At 35.6% G+C, this 17,402-nt stretch overlaps 1 protein-coding gene across 3 annotated transcripts; it reads left to right on the top strand.

The window, feature by feature from the left end:
- The first annotated feature begins 2,808 nt into the window (after nt 1–2,808).
- slc19a1 (solute carrier family 19 member 1) lies at nt 2,809–16,265 on the top strand. Of its 3 annotated transcripts, none has more exons than XM_052559125.1 (7): nt 2,809–2,969; nt 4,173–4,237; nt 4,452–4,755; nt 6,884–7,667; nt 14,201–14,393; nt 14,702–14,843; nt 14,996–16,265. In XM_052559125.1, the coding sequence occupies exons 2-7, from the start codon at nt 4,215–4,217 to the stop codon at nt 15,194–15,196; spliced, it is 1,647 nt and encodes a 548-aa protein (XP_052415085.1). In that variant the 5' UTR covers nt 2,809–2,969; nt 4,173–4,214; the 3' UTR covers nt 15,197–16,265. The 3 variants fall into 3 exon arrangements, with proteins under 3 accessions (XP_052415085.1, XP_052415083.1, XP_052415084.1); XM_052559123.1 differs by lacking the exon at nt 2,809–2,969 and adding an exon at nt 3,468–3,565; XM_052559124.1 differs by lacking the exon at nt 2,809–2,969 and adding an exon at nt 3,572–3,726.
- Nucleotides 16,266–17,402: the final 1,137 nt, after the last annotated feature.

Here is a 17,402-nt window from a genome sequence, read left to right as displayed (position 1 = left end):
GCTACAAATATACCCCAGCTACTTAAAGGGTTAGTTCACCCAAAAAGGAAAATTATGTCATTAATGACTCACCCTCATGTTGTTCCAAAACCCTAAGAACTCGGTTCATCTTCGGAACACAGTTTAATATATTTTAGATTTAGTCCGAGAGCTTTCTGTCCCTCCATTGAAAATATATGTATGGTATACTGTCCATGTCCAGAAAGGTAATAAAAACATCATTAATATAGTCAATGTGACATCGGAGGGTCAGTTAAAATTTGTTGAAGCATCAAAAATAAATTTTGGTTCAAAAATAACAAAAACTACGACTTTATTCAGCATTGTCTTCTCTTCCGGGTCTGTTGTGAGTGAGTTCACAACACTGCAGTGTAGTGGTGTCCGGTTCGGGAAAGAAGAATTCTATTTAACTGGATCTTCTTTACCAAATCGAACTGAATCGTTTGAAACGGTTCATGTCTCCAATAAGCATTAATCCACAAATTACTTAAACTTTTAACATTTTTAACTTCGCTGACACTCCTTCTGAGTCAAAATAAACCAATATCCCGGAGTAATTCATGTACTCAAACAGTACACTGACTGAAGACAGATGCAACCGGTTCTTGACCCGAGAACGAGTCAGTCTTTCGTTAGTTATCTGGCTCGGATCAGTGTTCATCTTCAGTTCTCTCTTCACAGCAGTACTGTTTGAGTAAATTCATAACTCTGGGATATTGGTTTATTTTAACTCAGAGGGAGTGTCAGCCACGCTATTTTTTAATATTGAGAACGATTTTTAGAACTATATCTTTATCGTTATCTTTATAGTTATTGTGCTTGGTGTGAACGGGCCTTAAGCATAGGATTGCTCACTGAATAGTGGATGCCATCACCCTGGCATATCAGGCACAGGGTGTGCCCTACCCACTCAGGTTGCGAGCTCACTCTAATAGAAGTGTCACTGGCTCGTGGCCTCGCCGAAAGATATTTGTAGAGCTGCGGGATGGGCAATCCCCAACATGTTCGCTAGATTCTTTAGCCTTCGTGTGGAGCTAGTATCCTCCTGTATTCTCACTTCAAATGGGTAGAAGCACTGAGAGGCCCCGGTTTAGTGTCGGCTTGCTAAACCGCTCCGGAAAGTCTCTATGGTAGACCCTGTCAAGCTCCTCCATCTCCTCCCCGACATCAAAGAATAGAACATTGCAAAAACTGTAATTTTTGCAGACTGCCTTCAATATAATCTGTTTTTAGACTAACAACAAAGTTTTGAGTTCAGAAACTTACAGGATGTTCTTATAGCAGAATGACCTGTTACATATCAAAAGATCAAGGGAATTTTGGTTTCTCAGTTCATGACCCCTTTATTTAATTATTGGTTGCAAGATGTGAGGAAAATGTAGAAATAATTGCCTACCCTAGATATAATGTCAAGTACAAAGGGTGCTATTTTCACAATCTACAGTAATGCTGGGGTAAGTTAAACATGAGGTTGGACAGGTTGTAACAATTATAGAAAACAGACGACAGGTCATATTTTGTACACATTTATTTTGTTTTCATTTTATTTTTAAAATTTAATTTTAGACACTTTAATACAAACACTTATTCTAAGGCAGATAACTTGGAAAAACAAATATGTAAAACATGGGCTTACAATTAAAACAACAAAGTAGATAGGTCAGCATAGTCTTTATCACAATACCCACCCTGTATTGCCCCCAGCAAGGAGAACAGCCTCTATTCAGTCATCGACAGGACCTGGTACACATTATTTCAGTGATCTGATGGGCCCAGAGAGGCGTGAAGGACAGAGAAGGATCCTATAGGCAAACTAAATACAGAGTACAGGCCACTCTCTAAAGTGGTGTTACAGAATAGTCTATATTGACTACCGGTATATTGTAATTAACAAAACAGATTTATTTCACTAATGAAAATATACCTCAACCTGATGAGTATTGACTTTTGTAGAAATGTAGTTATACAGTCATGACATTTCATAACAGTTGTTTTAAAAGAACAGATACTGTAGCGAGGACAGTGAGCCTGATGCCTATGAAAGTGAGGAAAGGTGGAAATTCTCTAGTTTGGTAAAATACCAGGTTTCGGACCAAGGTTGATGCTTAAATTAATAAAATAAAATTGTACCTATTTATTTCAACCCTATAAATCCCACAGTATAATATTTTATATAAATATTAAATATTAAATTTATATTTATATTTAAATTAGATTTAAATTTAATAAATCAACATAATCAAAACTTTCCTGAAAAAGTGAACATGCCTTCTGTCATCTGACTGATAATTTTTATTTTTAGCAAATAAAAAGCCTTTTAGTATAATTCTAAAATGCCTTTTTGTGGTAAAAAAAAAAAAAAAAAAAAAAAAAAATATTCCCCTGTATTCTCAGAGAAAGAAAAGGCAACAGCTTGAGTCTGTCTTTCACAAAAGCTTTTGCACTCCTGACCTGGACCATAATACATGAGGACAGTAGAAAACACATGACATGCTGCTGATGGTAAATGTGATAAATAGTTTCCTTGATGTGTTTTATATTTTAGTTTTGAAGTGACGTCGGCCACTAGCTTTCTGAAATACTTAATAAGACTTAGGAACTGGGAAAGTAAATAGTTTGTTGTTAATGCAAGTACAAAGCAGGGGTTTAAAATGTACAGGACAATTGTCACCTGAATGAAGTAGGTTCCACCGAGTGGTGCTTCACATTCCTACAATGAAAATTGAGCCTCCGTCCCAAGGTTTGACCATGTTTAAGAAGATCCCCTAGAGGTGCTCAGATATATTTATTTTTCGCAACCTGGAGTGCCCTCTGTTGGTAAGACATCCTAACTCATCCAGCTCTACTTCACTTACAACTGCGCGTAACAACAAGGACTACAAATGACAAGGACTACAAATGACAAGGACTACTAGACCTTCTTACCATGCTTGGAGCGCTCTCCTTGGCATCATTGCCCATTACACAAGGTACAGAATGATCACATTTTGTAACATTCTGAATAAGTTACGTATTTTTTTGTTGCAAGCCTTGAGCGATGGGTTTTATCTCCAGTGCTTATAATAGACCCGCTGGAATGCATGTGTTACGTTGTGGCTTTAAAAACAAACAAACAAAAACAGCAGCTTCATGTTTTGATGTAGGCCTATTAGCAATAGAATTCATGTTGTAGATTCTCAAAACACACATGGCAAATTATTCTTTCGGATTGGCTTATACAATTTAACACCATGATCGAAAAGCTCTGTTTGTCAAAAAATCAAGATATTTTATAGAGAGTTAAAACTCCCCAATGAACATCGGCTCAGTTCATTCAGTTAACTCGAGGCTGTGATTAGTTCTGAACAAATCATTTAGACCGGTTTTGTGAAATGTTCCATGGTTATATGTGTTCATTAAAGAGATTCTTTTAAAGAACGATTCGTTCATCAACTTCAGATAAACATCCGGTGCGCATGCGCAGACCATGTGTCATTGAGCGCGCGTAATGTCTGTGCGCGTAACTGCAGGCGAGTGTGTGTCTCGTGGATTTTAGACTGAAGAACTGCTTTCAGTGACATATCTGGTACGTCTGGCTATTCCATTACATACCGATGGGCTTAAGTCTGTCGCGTTGTTGTCGCTTAAGTGACTTACACTATCACTATATTATTTTAAGTAGCATTATTAGCTCACCGTCAGCCTCAACATAAAAAAGGATTACATTTGACTACAGGAAAGCAAAAGGCAAGTTTAACGCGACACACAACTCGATCCGTTCTTGAATACGGGTGGTATTATGTGCAAACAACATTAAGAGACCGCGAGACATTGTTATGCATGTACAAGCAGACGTAGTCATGAGATTTGTGTAAGAGCTGACATTGCACATTTGATTTGTGGATAAATGTGAGTTCACTGAGTCTGTTACAGAACATTTACAGTAAGTTCATATGCATTAGATACAAGAGCACATGTTTGCAACCTCCTTTGACTGACACGTGGCTATAAGTGTTCTGATAGATATGTCAGTTTAATATGTTGTTAAAAGTCTATTTCTTATTTATTATAGGACCCAAGAACAAGAAAATAACAGATTAAGTGTGAATAATATTTGTATATATGTATAACTATGCTCATTAGAGTACATATTTGCCATATAACAATTGGATTTGCTTTGTGCTTCTTTACAGAATCACAATGTGCAGTCCATTTACAGTACTTTGTAATCATTGATGGTGTTGGAAGTTGGACAAAGGTGAATGCTTACACACAAAAAATGTCAGCTTGTAGCTGTTTAACACATTGCTGTATCATTCTGAATAATTCCTCTCAGCCTCCAGTAATAGTTAACACAACACATGCCTTAGGATTTACTTGCAGATTGTTACTGGACTGTGATCACTGCTAAGCCTTCAGCTATTAAATTTGAGGATCAACTTACTTTTTGTATTTTATACATCATTAAATAGTTTAGCTTTACAGCATCATTATTGCTGTAACATGGTGGAAGTGATTACATGCAATGAATGCACTGAGGATGTTAAGGAGGACACAAGGACTGATGGCAATGGACACACTTTGGAAAATTTGACTCCAGAGCCGGTCATCCATGAATCCACGGAAGATCCGGAAACCCAAACGCAGGAGACCAGTACCTGGATATGGTCCGTGGTTTATCTTTGTTTCTATGGCTTCATGGTGCAGCTGAAGCCTGGAGAGCCGTTTATCACACCATACCTGCTCAGTACAGAGAAGAACTTCACTAGAGAACAGGTGTGGTGCTATTCTACTTTTATTCTAATCTTTTTCTAAGTTTGTTGGAGAAAAGAAAAAACAAAAACACTTGAAATATAATTAAATCTTGAATTTTGATCAATTATACTTCAAAGTTTAATTTTTTATTTAATTTTGTTTTATTTTGTGAACATATGTATTTATTTATTTTCCCAGTATCTAGTCGACACGTGACTCTGTGTGAGTTTTCAAACTCTGACAAAGCTACTGGGGTCTGGCAAGCCATGTGAATGTGGTCAGAGTTCACATTCCTCCAAAGTGGGTCATATCTGCTTTGAGGAGGCACTGAAACAATTATGCTGATTTATTAACTATACGATTACATTTGTGAACACTCATGAATTTGTACTCAGTGTACTGATCTTATCAGGCTCTAACTGGGTGTTTTTTAAAAAAGGTTAGTACTAAAACCATAAAATTAGTCGACCTCATACAGAGAATATCTGTATAGGAATTTTCCACTGTTAAATACTGAAAAATAGATTACAGTAGGTCCATGTTTTGACTTGTTTTTTGCCCAGTGTTGTCTCATGGATTACAACACTTCTGTTTAGCCCATGTTATCTTTCACGTTACATATTTGTATGAAATATTAGTAAATAAAAGGACACCTAAAAAGTTGTTACATTCATGTGTCATACGTGTGTCTGATCTGATTAGTAAAAACCAGGACACATTTTTTCAGTCTTCCTGCTTTGGTAACTATTGTGTATTGATCATTTGTCTGGGTTTTTTTTTTTCAGGCAATATTCATGATGCATTGAAATTTGCATCAGACATCTTTTGATATATTAACAGTCGGTACCCATGTCAGTTAAATTTATAACTTGCAGTATGGAGTCAGTTACAATTAAACTAGAAGTACAAAGGCCACGGTTACATTTATGCTGTGTAATTGTAATAGTCGAATGTGGTAAAATAATCGTAAATTAACCTCTGTAATGTGAATTATTGTTTTATGTTACCGTAATAATGTTATCCATTACAAAACCCATCATCAGATTATGAACGATGGGCTGTAACTGTGATGAAGTATATTGCCAAAAGTATTCGAACACTCTCTTCTAATTAACAGGTTTGATTACTTTAGTAATTTCCATGAACATAAGTCTTAATATTAAATATTTATATAAAGATATTCTAGGGAATTGTGTGCTTTTAATTTTATAGAAACAATTTGGATGGGACCCTTTTCTATTCTTACATGAATAGCCAAAAACTCATCACCAAACACCAATGACTTGTAAATACACTATATGGACAAAAGTTTTTCGACACCCCCTTCTTTAGAACAGAAAAAAGCTACTTCCAAAACTATGGCAACAAAGATGGAAACATAATTCATGTATTAACATTTTATTTCCATCTCTGTTGCAACAGTTTGTAAGTGAATAAAATTACTGTGCCCATATGTACAGGTCATTGATGTTTGTTGGTGAGTTTTTGGCTCCAGATCTGTATTTAAAATCACACGACTTGGCTTTCAGCTAACCAGCCAAGTTCTTCCACATTGACTGAATAAATAATTTCTTTTTGAGCCTTTCTTTATACACAATGGCATTGTCATGTTAGAATAAAAAGGGTCCTATCCAAACTGTTGCAATAAAATCAGAAGCACACAATTCCCTAGAATATCACTATGTTTAAACATTAAGATTTGTACTAATGGAAATTACTAAAAAGTAACCAGAACTGGTGTCCCAATACTTTTGGCAATATAGTGTATGAGGAAAATACTTATTTCAGTCACCCCAAAGATTCACTTTTGGTATGGACTAAAACTGTAGTTCAAAATCAACCTCTTTTCTACAATTATATGAAGTATAATCTGGGATACCATTTGTTCTCTATGTGCACTACCCTCATTTCAGATAGCATACAGAAGGGCTGGGTCATTATAAACAAAATCCTGGATTAACGTTTTTTCACAATGTTCATGCTTTACCCGTGGTTAACAATTAAAATATTCATAATCTGACATTTCACACTGTACATTCCTGGTGGTGGAGGTAAGTGTAAGTCTGTTATTGCTATTACGTTTATAGCACGTTACAGTTATCTTGCTTTGTCTACCCCATGTAATAATGGCTTTCTGTGGTTTTTACAGGTTACCAATGAAATAAATCCAGTCCTCACATATTCTTATATGGCTGTGCTGGTGCCTGTCTTTCTGCTGACAGATTACCTACGATACAAACCTGTGCTGATCCTGCAGAGCTTGAGTCATGTTTCCATTTGGCTTGTCCTGCTTTTGGGAACCTCATTGCTGGAGATGCAGTTTATGGAGTTCTTTTATGGCATCACCATGGCTGCCCGTGTGGCGTACTCTTCGTATATTTTCTCGCTAATACCAGCTACTGTTTACCAGCGTGTAGCCAGCTATTCCCGCTCATCTGTGCTCATGGGAGTCTTCACAAGCTCTGTGCTTGGTCAGATATGTGTGTCACTAGGAGGTATATCATACAGGACGTTAAGTGCAGTCTCTCTGGGATTTGTCACTTTTGGGTTACTCTTGTCCTTCTGGCTGCCATGGCCCAAACGTAGCTTGTTTTTCAACCAAGTACGCCTGGAAGAGCAAAGAAAGGAGGAAGCAGCTCAATCAGAATTGGCCAGAATGAAGCTTGAGGAGAATGATGGCAGTGTGGCAGCACAAAGAAGTAACCACAAATCCCTATCCTTGGCAAATTCAGCATTTGTTCAGATGCTGAAGGAGTTGAAACATGTTGTGAAAGTTCCCAGTTTAAGGCTTTGGAGCTTGTGGTGGGTGTTCAATTCCACTGGTTACTATTTAGTTCTATTTTATGTGCACATCCTCTGGAATAAAGTCTACCCTGCCACAGAGAACAAACATGTTTACAACGGAGCAGTTGAAGCTGCCTCTACCTTATTAGGTAAGATGGATTTTAGTGTGTTTTAGTTACCATATTTCCTTTTTAAAAGTAAAAAAAAAATACTGATAATCTTAACAACAAAATCAAACAGTGTTAATTTTGACACAAAATTTTAATTTAGTTTTAGTCCTAGTCTTTTGACTATAATTCTTTTTAGTTTTAGTCAAGTTTTAGTCATCTGATTTGTTTTAATTTTAGTCTTATTTTAGTCGACTAAAATTGCTTGGTATTTTAGTCGACTAAAATTGCTTGGTATTTTAGTCGACTAAAATAAGACTAAAATCAATAACAGATTTACTAGACAATTTTTTACATCTGGTATAGGAAACAAACTTAACCAAAATATATAAACACAAATTCAACTTTATTTCAACACAAATGTGTCTTTATTTCGATTCAAAAGCTTTTATGCAGCTACAAACACTGTCATGATAATGTAAACAATAACTAGCTGCCAATTGACCATCAATAAAAGAAAAATAAAGTTAGGTCCAGGACCTTAAAGCTTACAGCTGAGCTGAACAATAAGTGCATACATTTAAAGTAAATATTTAATAAGTTGGCAGCTAGGTGGATAAAAAAAAGTAACAAGATTTTATAAGGTATTCATTTGTCTAGCAATGTTGTATGTTTTAAATACTACAATATTGCTAGATAAGTATGTATAATGATAGGATTTGAACATTCACGTTTCACATGACTAATATAGAAATATTTGTGATATTGTCAACAAGTAGAACATTATAAAATATACTAAACATTGGTATTAATCAAATGTATGTATCATAATATTACGTATTAGTATTGTGCTCTCATCTAACTTGAAGAAGGGGCTATTTTACATTACTTTTCAGTTCGTAATATTTAATGCTACAATATCTACGCACTGCATTCTTCCAATTTTGCTTAGCTCAATAAACAAAAGAACATCGTTGTGAAATTACATTTGAGAAAATGTCCGGGTGGCTCGTCTGTAAATGTCTTTTCAAATTGGTTGTGTTCTTGCCACGAATGAGCGCTCCGCGTGCTTTACGCTTTGTTTTGTTTTGTTCGTCGTCAAACGTGAAGTGAGCTGTGGACATTTTGTCGCTCTTTTAGACAACCTCTTCGAATGCCGTCTTCCCGGGAGCTCATTTAAAAACTGAAAACCTTCGCTTCACGTCTCAATAAGTCAGACTCGGATTGGTTCTCTTCTCTCATGCAGTCTCGCCTGTTATGTTTTGCCGGTTCTTTTGCTCATTCTTCGCATCTCTCCCGTCTGCTGATTTGATTTTCACAGTCTATTTTCGTCTCGTCCTTAATTCGTTGACGATAATGTCAATCAATTTAGTCATAGTTTTAGTCTCCATCAGTGCCTTCTATTTTAGTTTTCGTTTCGTTTTCGTCCGCAAAAATATATTCGTGATGAAAATAATGACGAAAATATTTAGTCAACGAAATTAACACTGGAATCAAACTTTAAGTAGCATTCACTCTGATTTCTTAAGCAAATAAATGAACAGGTTGTTAGCAGAAAAACATACAAGAGGCATGTTTTCTTGCTCACCAAATATTCATTAATTACAGAGTAGATGTCACTTAAAAACTAACTGGTCATTAATATAGATATGAAGATTTAGATAACTTGTCATTATCCAAACACTGTTTTATATGAATAGCAGTAAATGGTAGAAAGATTTAAAGTCAGCATAAAATAAAAAAAATCACCCTGTTGATTATCTTGTAAATTTTCAGCCAGCCATGTATTGCTACAATGGCTACGTTTACGTGCAGACTTTTTGGTTCAATTGGACTGAATTAATTACGATTGATGAATCTGATTGTAGTGTTTACATGAACACTAAATAAAGTGATCAGGTAAATGTGCGTGTTTATATGTCAAGCTTCAAATCTGAATATTTTTTTTTTCCTGACATGCGCACTGCTCAAATAGTGAAAGTGAAAAGTGAATGTGACATATAGATAATATCAAGTTTCTCACTTTTTGCACATAATAACCACTCTCTTTATTTGTTTTTAACAACAGAATTAATATTTACCCGTCTATGGATAAATATGAATATAAATCTTCCGCTGTGTTATGCTGCTCATATTTAACACGCAACCCCCCCCCCCCCCCACCTTGCCCAAAACGGGTTGTCCTGCTCCACTTAACAGTTGCAGAGTCAAAGGAGAGTTTTATAATGACAGGACATTCATTTATACAACACTTTATTCAAAAGGAATTGCTGCTGGTTCCATGGGTCATAGGTCATTAAAGGGGGGGTGAAATGCTCGTTTTCACTCAATATCCTGTTAATCTTGAGTACCTATAGAGTAGTACTGCATCATTCATAACTCCAAAAAGTCTTTAGTTTTATTATATTCATAAGAGAAAGATAGTCTGTACCGATTTTTCCCGGAAAAACACGACCGGCTGGAGGCGTGACGTGTGGGCGGAGCTAAAGAGTCACGAGCGCCAGTAGGCTTTTGCGTTGAGAGCGTTTGGAAGCTGTGACACCGTGAGGACAAAACCAACCAAAACAAACCATAGCTAACAGTCAGATTCAGTGTATATTTATGATCCAGAATCAGATCCAGAGGCTGAAATTTAACAAGAGCAGCATCAGCAACAATGTCTCTATGTGGTATGTACTGAAACTGTATATATTTGCTTAGCGGTTTTGCCAAAGGACTAAGTTCCACTTTGTCTTTTTTTTTACATCGCATGTTGTTTACTTGATGTGCTTATGCGCCGATATCTAAGTTAACAACACAGAGATATTTGAAGCAGTTTTACTCGTGCAGTTTGATGACAACATTGCATGTTGTTTACTTGATGTGCTTACACGCCGATAGCTAAGTTAACAACACAGAGATATTTGAAGCAGTTTTACTCACCGCATGCGGTTCCAACACCCGATCGTGACCCTTTTTCGTTGGGACTGCATTATCCTTAAGAAATAAACGATGTGCAAATCCGGCGTCAAACTGGGCCTTGTTTGTAAAGCAAGCATCTTCGAAATGCAGGGGAACAAACATAAACACTTGCACAACTCCGTTGATGCTCTGTAAAAATAAACTCCATCCACTGGTCCCTTAATGCTGTTTCTCTTTTGGTAATCTGTGCAGGGTTGTCTTGCCTTGGCAACCAAAAACACGCTCCTTTTGTGACATTTCGCGATGCTCTCGCTCTGATCAGTGAATGTGTCTGCTCTGCTATATGAGAGCGCACGCTCTTCCGGCAGACGTGCCCTTAGGACCCATATAAGGAAATTCCGCTCCATCTAATGTCACACAGAGCCATACTCGAAAAAAACTTTCCGAAACTTGTGACAAACCGGAAGGAGTATTTTTGGAACAGAAATACTCCTTCAAACGTACAACTTAATTTTTGAAACTTTGTCCATGTTTAGCATGGGAATCCAACTCTTTAACAATGTAAAAAACTCAGTATGCATAAAATAGCATTTCACCCCCCCCCCCCCTTTAAGTTATTTCAGCATCATTGCACATGCACAGTTTTTTCAGTTTTGTGGTTCAATCCAATTAAGTGTTTACATGCACGCTCAATCGTATTAGAAGAGGAATAAACCACCCCCTTCAATCCGATCAAAATTTATTTCCGATATAGCTCAGTTGGATCGATTAAGGTGTTTATATGAACGTTTTTCAATCCGATTGAGCCATCAATCCAATTACAAACAGATTATTTGTGTGCATGTAAACGTAGCCATTGTCAGTAGCAAATTTAAATGACATTGATGAACTATTTTTCATGTCACCTGCTCTCAGATATCTCAGTTTATCAGATTTCAGCAAAAGTCCACATGGATGAAGTAAAGTGTCATTTTGTTTTATCCAGCGGATGTTTGACAGCTCAAGGGTTATGTAAATGCTATGTATAAAATTGTTGGACAGTCCAGCCAAGTACAATTATGGTTGTTGAAGTTTTTGGCATGTTGAAATTTTGGTTGTTGAGGGTTGGCATCATATGAGGTCTTCTGAGAGGTTGGCATCATCTCTTCTCAGGTGTTGGGTCATCTCAGGTCTTTGTAAGGTCTTGATCCAGACAGAAGCTTGTTTAATTCCTAGTTACAACGGGGCATCCCCTGGCAGTAACAGAGAAGGTAATAGAGGAAAAATTATCATAGCTGCTGTTCCAACTAAGCAAAAAATGATGTTAAACCCAAATAGAATTTCAAATTTTGTTTCGTCTGGCCACAGAACAGTTTTCCACTTTGCCACAGTCCATTTTAAATGAGCCTTGGCCCAGAGAAAATGCCTGCACTTCTTGATCGTGTTTAGATATGGCTTTTTTTAACCTATAGAGTTTTAGCTGGCAACGGCAAATGTCACGGTGGATTGTGTTCACCGACAATGTTTTTTGGAAGTATTCCTGAGCCCATGTTGTGATTTCCATTACAGTAGCATTCCTGTATGTGATGCAGTGCTGTCTAAGGGCCCGAAGATCATGGGCATCCAGTATGGTTTTCTGACCTTGACTCTTACACACAGAGATTGTTCCAGATTCTCTGAATCTTTGGATGATATTATGCAGTGTAGATTATAATAACTTCAAACTCTTTGCAATTTTTCACCCGAGAAACTCCTTTCTGATATTGCTGCACTATTTTTTGCTGCAGCATTGGGGGAATTGGTGATCCTCTGCCCATCTTGACTTCTGAGACACTGCCACTCTGAGAGGCTCTTTTTTTATACCCAATCATGTTGCCAATTGACTTAAGTTGCAAATTGGTCCTCCAGCTGTTCCTTATATGTATATTTAACTTTTCCGGCCTCTTATTGCTACCTGTCCCAACTTTTTTGGAATGTGTACAGTAGCTCTCATGAAATCCGAAATGAGCCAATATTTGGCATGACGTTTCAAAAGGTCTCACTTTACACATTTGATATGTTATCTATATTCTATTGTGAATAAAATATAAGTTTATGAGATTTGTAAATCATTTCATTCCTTTTTTACTCATAATTTGAGTGTCCCAACTTTTTGGAATCGGGTTTATATATATATATATATATATATATATATATATTGTGCAGATGCAACTTTTTCTAAAATTTTAGACTTAAACGGAAGATTGAAATGGGTATGTAATTTGATTCACTAGGATCTAGTTGTGGTTTCTTAATAAGAGGCTTAATAACTGCCTGAGAAATGGTTCTTCTGCTACATATAACAACTCTTTCAGTAATTTACTGCGTACTGGGTACAGGATCTAATAAACATGTTTTTGCTTTAGATGCACCGATAAGTTTTAGATCTTCTTGTCCTATAGTTATAAAGCACTGCAGATTTTCTTTGTGTGCGATGAATAAAGCTAAATTATAAGAGGCTGTCGATTATACAATTGTTATAGTATTCTTTCTTGAGAGAATGGGTATTGCTGTTGAACCATGGTTCAGTATGTTTTACTCTAACCTTTTTTAATGTATTAGAGAAGATAGCGCCCCTTTTTGACAGAAAAGTTTTTGCTTGACATTTCGTCTAGTCCATGTGTATTTATGAGTACCGAGAGCTGTTGAGAAAAATCAGGCAGTTTATTTGTGTATCTATCTATAGTGGTTGGAACAATAGTTCTACCCGGATGATAATGCGGAGCCATATAGTTAATATCACTAATATGGAGCATGCAAGATACAAGGTAGTGGTGCGTAACAATTTCACTTTGAGGTACTATATCTAAATCATTAAGATAATTAATTGAATTTGGGATTTTCCTTAGTTTTCAGTTATAATCATCAAAATTAAAAGAAATAAACATTTGAAATATATCAGTCTGTGTGTAATGAATGACTATAATATACAAGTTTCACTTTTTGATTGGAATTAGTGAAATCAACTTTTTGATGATATTCTAATTATATGACCAGCACCTGTACAGTATTAGTTTTTTGTTGTTGTTGCGATTTTCAATCTCTGTCTTGCTCTCTCACTTAACAGTATAAGTTTATTAGTTATCGGTCGAAAGCATGAACATTAATTTCCATATTTTAACTGGCCAGAATTCGAATTTTGCTTTCAGTGTTCTCAATGCCTTTGACAGGTCACTGTGACCTACAGTTGTTGTTTTTTTTTTTTGTTTTTTTTTTATAGGATCTTGAAGTTTGATCTCCACATGAATCAAAATAAGGTTTACATCATACAAGATGGTTTATTTGGTGAGAACAAGCAAAGTTCATGTTCTTCAACCTTTGAGCTTTGGCATGACTCATGCTTGAAAAACACAAAACAAAATACTGTATAAATCAATATTGCTTATTCCTTATTGGAGTTTCTTCCAAGTAAAACAAAGACCTTTTTTCGTTGATTCAGGTGCGCTTAATCAGAGTTTGAGCTAAACACAAGAGGAAAGTGGCTTTTCAGAAATAGGAATGAAGATCACTAGTGTACATGACACAAAAGTAGAAAATGTTTGCAAAAGTTTTTCGGACTGTTTGCTTTGCACTTGTTATGAACAGATTTTGACTTGTGTTTGTTAATCAGCTTTGCATGAGTATTACATGACAGTCACACTTTATGTGCTCCATAGGTGCAGTCACATCATTTGCAGCAGGCTATGTGAAAATTCGATGGAATCTTTGGTCGGAACTGGTGATTGGATTGATCACTGGAGTACAGGCTGGTCTACTGCTTCTCATGGGTATCACAGATAACATCTGGGTTTGCTATGTGGCATATGCCCTGTTCAGAGGCTTCTACCAGTTCCTGGTGCCAATCGCTATGTGAGTTATAAACCTATTTATTTATTTTATTATTATTTAAAATATTTTTAAATGTCTTATGTTTTAATGTCTTACAAACATTGCATTCAGTGTTTCAAAGTCACTGTTTTAAAAGCAGATGTGTATGCACCTGTGAAAACATTAGCTTATTTCATGGAGAGCAAGAACTTTGCTTTGAAGTTCAAGTTCATTGTTGTTTGCCCCATGAGGAGCTTTTGATGGAACTAAAACTAAATAACACAAAGAAAAATAAATGCTTCAGTTCTCTGCATTTTGTTCCTAAACTCATTTTGTGTTTTTCTTCTCAGCTTCCAGATTGCCTCCTCTCTCACTAAAGAACTGTGTGCTTTAGTGTTTGGAGTAAACACTTTTCTTGGAACAGTCCTGAAAACAATCATCACTATCATTGTGGCAGATAAGAGGGGATTGGCTTTGAATGTTCACTCTCAGGTGTGTAAATTTCTAGATTGACTTCAGTTAATATTTACACAGAAAAACAGGACCAGTTATGGATACCACCAACTTGTTAATAAAGAAAGTACAGTAATTTTACAATGCAGAAAGATTTTGGCCTGATTCCGTTTTCTCTCTTTCTCTTGCAGTTTTTTGTTTATTTCTTTTACTTCACTCTGCTGACTGTGGTTTATCTGGGCTGTAGTGCTTTTATAATCACACGTCATTACCGCAATCAAAGAGCACAGGAGGACACTACGGAAGTAGCTATAGCCACTGAACTTACTCCCATGACAACGGCTGCTAGTGAAGGCACAACGGAACAAAATGGAGCCAGCATTAAGACATGAGATTCAAAGGAATTGTGCCTACATGTGGCGTTTCTCCATCTTTTAAACTGTTACTTCAAAATCAGAATGTTGTATTATTTTTAGTATGAATACCCTTTTTGTTATTTTATGTTTGACATATTTTTAGGAATAGCTTTTGTTTTTAATTACTTATCAAATTCTAATTACATTTTGTGGAAAGTAAATATAAAAGTTGAGGTTGTCATTAGGATGGAATGCCAGTGGAAAATGTAGTCTTGGATCGAGATTTTATCAGATCCTTGATTTTACTGTTTTATCATTTCATATGATTGTTTTTGTTAGGGTGAACAAAGAATTTAAAATCATTTTTGCAAGGAATGTTTGGAAGCCAAACATGGCAAGTTTGGCTTTCTAGCCTCTGATGGGATTACTTTTGGTTTCAGTGTACCATGATGGCAGAAGTATTATTTGCAGCTAATAATTGAAATTTAAATAATTACTATTGTATAGCTTTTAGTTCCAGTTCTCTTAATTGATTGGCCAAGCAGTTATCAAGAAATGCTGATATTTGTAATATGTCCTTAAAGCTGATTACTGATTATTAGCTATAGGTTTGGATGATTTATTTTATTTTTTCTCCTAGAGTGGGGACCTTTTTTTGTTAGGGTTTTCTTTGTATCCTGGATAGCTCAGTGTGGGTTTCTACTCACCAGTAAGCAGGAGTAGGAAATGGAAAACAGTGTTGATGCTAACGCGGCGTGATAACGGAATGTTATGAACCCGGGATGTGAAATTGATTCATCAACACTTTAATCTGTGCATTGCTTGACTACACAAAGTTTGCCGTTGTCGAAGGAACAACATATGTGAATGACCATGTTTTGATGGAAATGTAAGTTACTCAGTGTTAACTTTATAGAAAGTTTATAAAGGAAATATCACACAAAGATAAAAAGATTGTTCACAGAACACTTGCTTAGTTCTACTGTATTTTAAAATGATTACTACTGTTTTTTTATTTTTATTTTATGGTGTGATTACATTAGGAATTACAGACCATGTCTAATTACAAATGGATTGTTACCAATAAAGTAATTGGTATCCTTTATATGTGTACTTTGTATTTTTTATTTTTTTGTAAAATTCCAATTGTTTCAAACCAGCATTACAGGAACATATGCCTTAATATCCTACAGCACCCAGTGAGCAAGACAGAGCAAAAGTGGCAAAGAAAAAATTTACAGACTTAACAAAAAAGACTAAATATAATCTTGATTTATGGGGCCTATAATAGAAGTCCTGTTCATGTAATAAAAGTAATTTAATGTTAAGGATAAGAAAGAATAATGGGTTGCACTTTATTTTACAGTACGTGTAATAACATGTACTTATAGTGTACTTACAGTGTATTTATCTAAGAAAGTTCTGATAAAACAAGGTAACTATATGGGGTAGGTTCAGGGTTAATACCTAGTTATTACTGTAATTACTATAATAAGTACATGGAACAGAGGAACAGGACTGTAAAATAAAGTGCTACCAAATAATGTTTAAATTACAAGGATAATGATTAGCTTTTAGTTTGCGTTCTGATGTCTTGTTCTATCTCTTGACATAGGAGTGATTCAGGTAGATGTAAATGAAATCCTGCCAGTGAAGCTGGTTTATCTTTCAGTGATAAAATGTATTCCAAGGTGGAAACAAAGCAAATTATAATGTGTTTAAGTGATGGTTATTTTTTGATAGTTACAGAAGTAGAATTGCAATTTTTAACATGTACATTTATGTTTAAAAAAATATAAAACAAAATTGAGTAATTAAAGCAATTTCCCTCCTGAATTTACCTTTAATCATTTTTTTTAAATGCTCAAGTATTTCATTGAATGTTCTCTGCTATGACAAAAATGTATATCAGTTTGTTTTGAAATAAATGGCTGTCACACAGCAGTTAATACATAAAAAGTCAAAATGTAATTCTAAAATACATGTAAACTAACATAAACAGTATAGGTAATTGTTGGATTGGTTGGTTATTTTTGCAGACCTGTCTACACTGCATACCTGTTTTTTTTTCTATCACATTGGTTGAAAGATAAATTAGGTGTATACTAGACTGACATGAGGAATCTAGCCTTAAATTAAGAGTTTGAGCACCAAAAATTGTCAGTGTAGCCATGATAAAATTATTTTCTTGACTTAGCCTGTTTATTTAGACTGCTGCAAGCTCTACTTTAAATAACACTTT

This window comes from Carassius gibelio, chromosome B6 (genome assembly GCF_023724105.1).
Source record: "Carassius gibelio isolate Cgi1373 ecotype wild population from Czech Republic chromosome B6, carGib1.2-hapl.c, whole genome shotgun sequence".
Lineage (NCBI taxonomy): Eukaryota > Metazoa > Chordata > Actinopteri > Cypriniformes > Cyprinidae > Carassius > Carassius gibelio.
The sequence above is the reverse complement of the archived record's forward strand: the minus strand, read 5'-3'. Positions and strand labels throughout refer to the sequence as shown.

What these genes read in the sequence shown, in the direction of transcription:
- slc19a1 (XM_052559125.1), top strand. Translation starts at nt 4,215, where the DNA reads ATGGTGTTGGAAGTTGGACAAAG. An exon ending in AGAACTTCACTAGAGAACAG is followed by an intron (nt 4,756 to 6,883) that starts GTGTGGTGCTAT and finishes TGGTTTTTACAG; the next exon opens with GTTACCAATGAAATAAATCC. An exon ending in AGCTGCCTCTACCTTATTAG is followed by an intron (nt 7,668 to 14,200) that starts GTAAGATGGATT and finishes TGTGCTCCATAG; the next exon opens with GTGCAGTCACATCATTTGCA.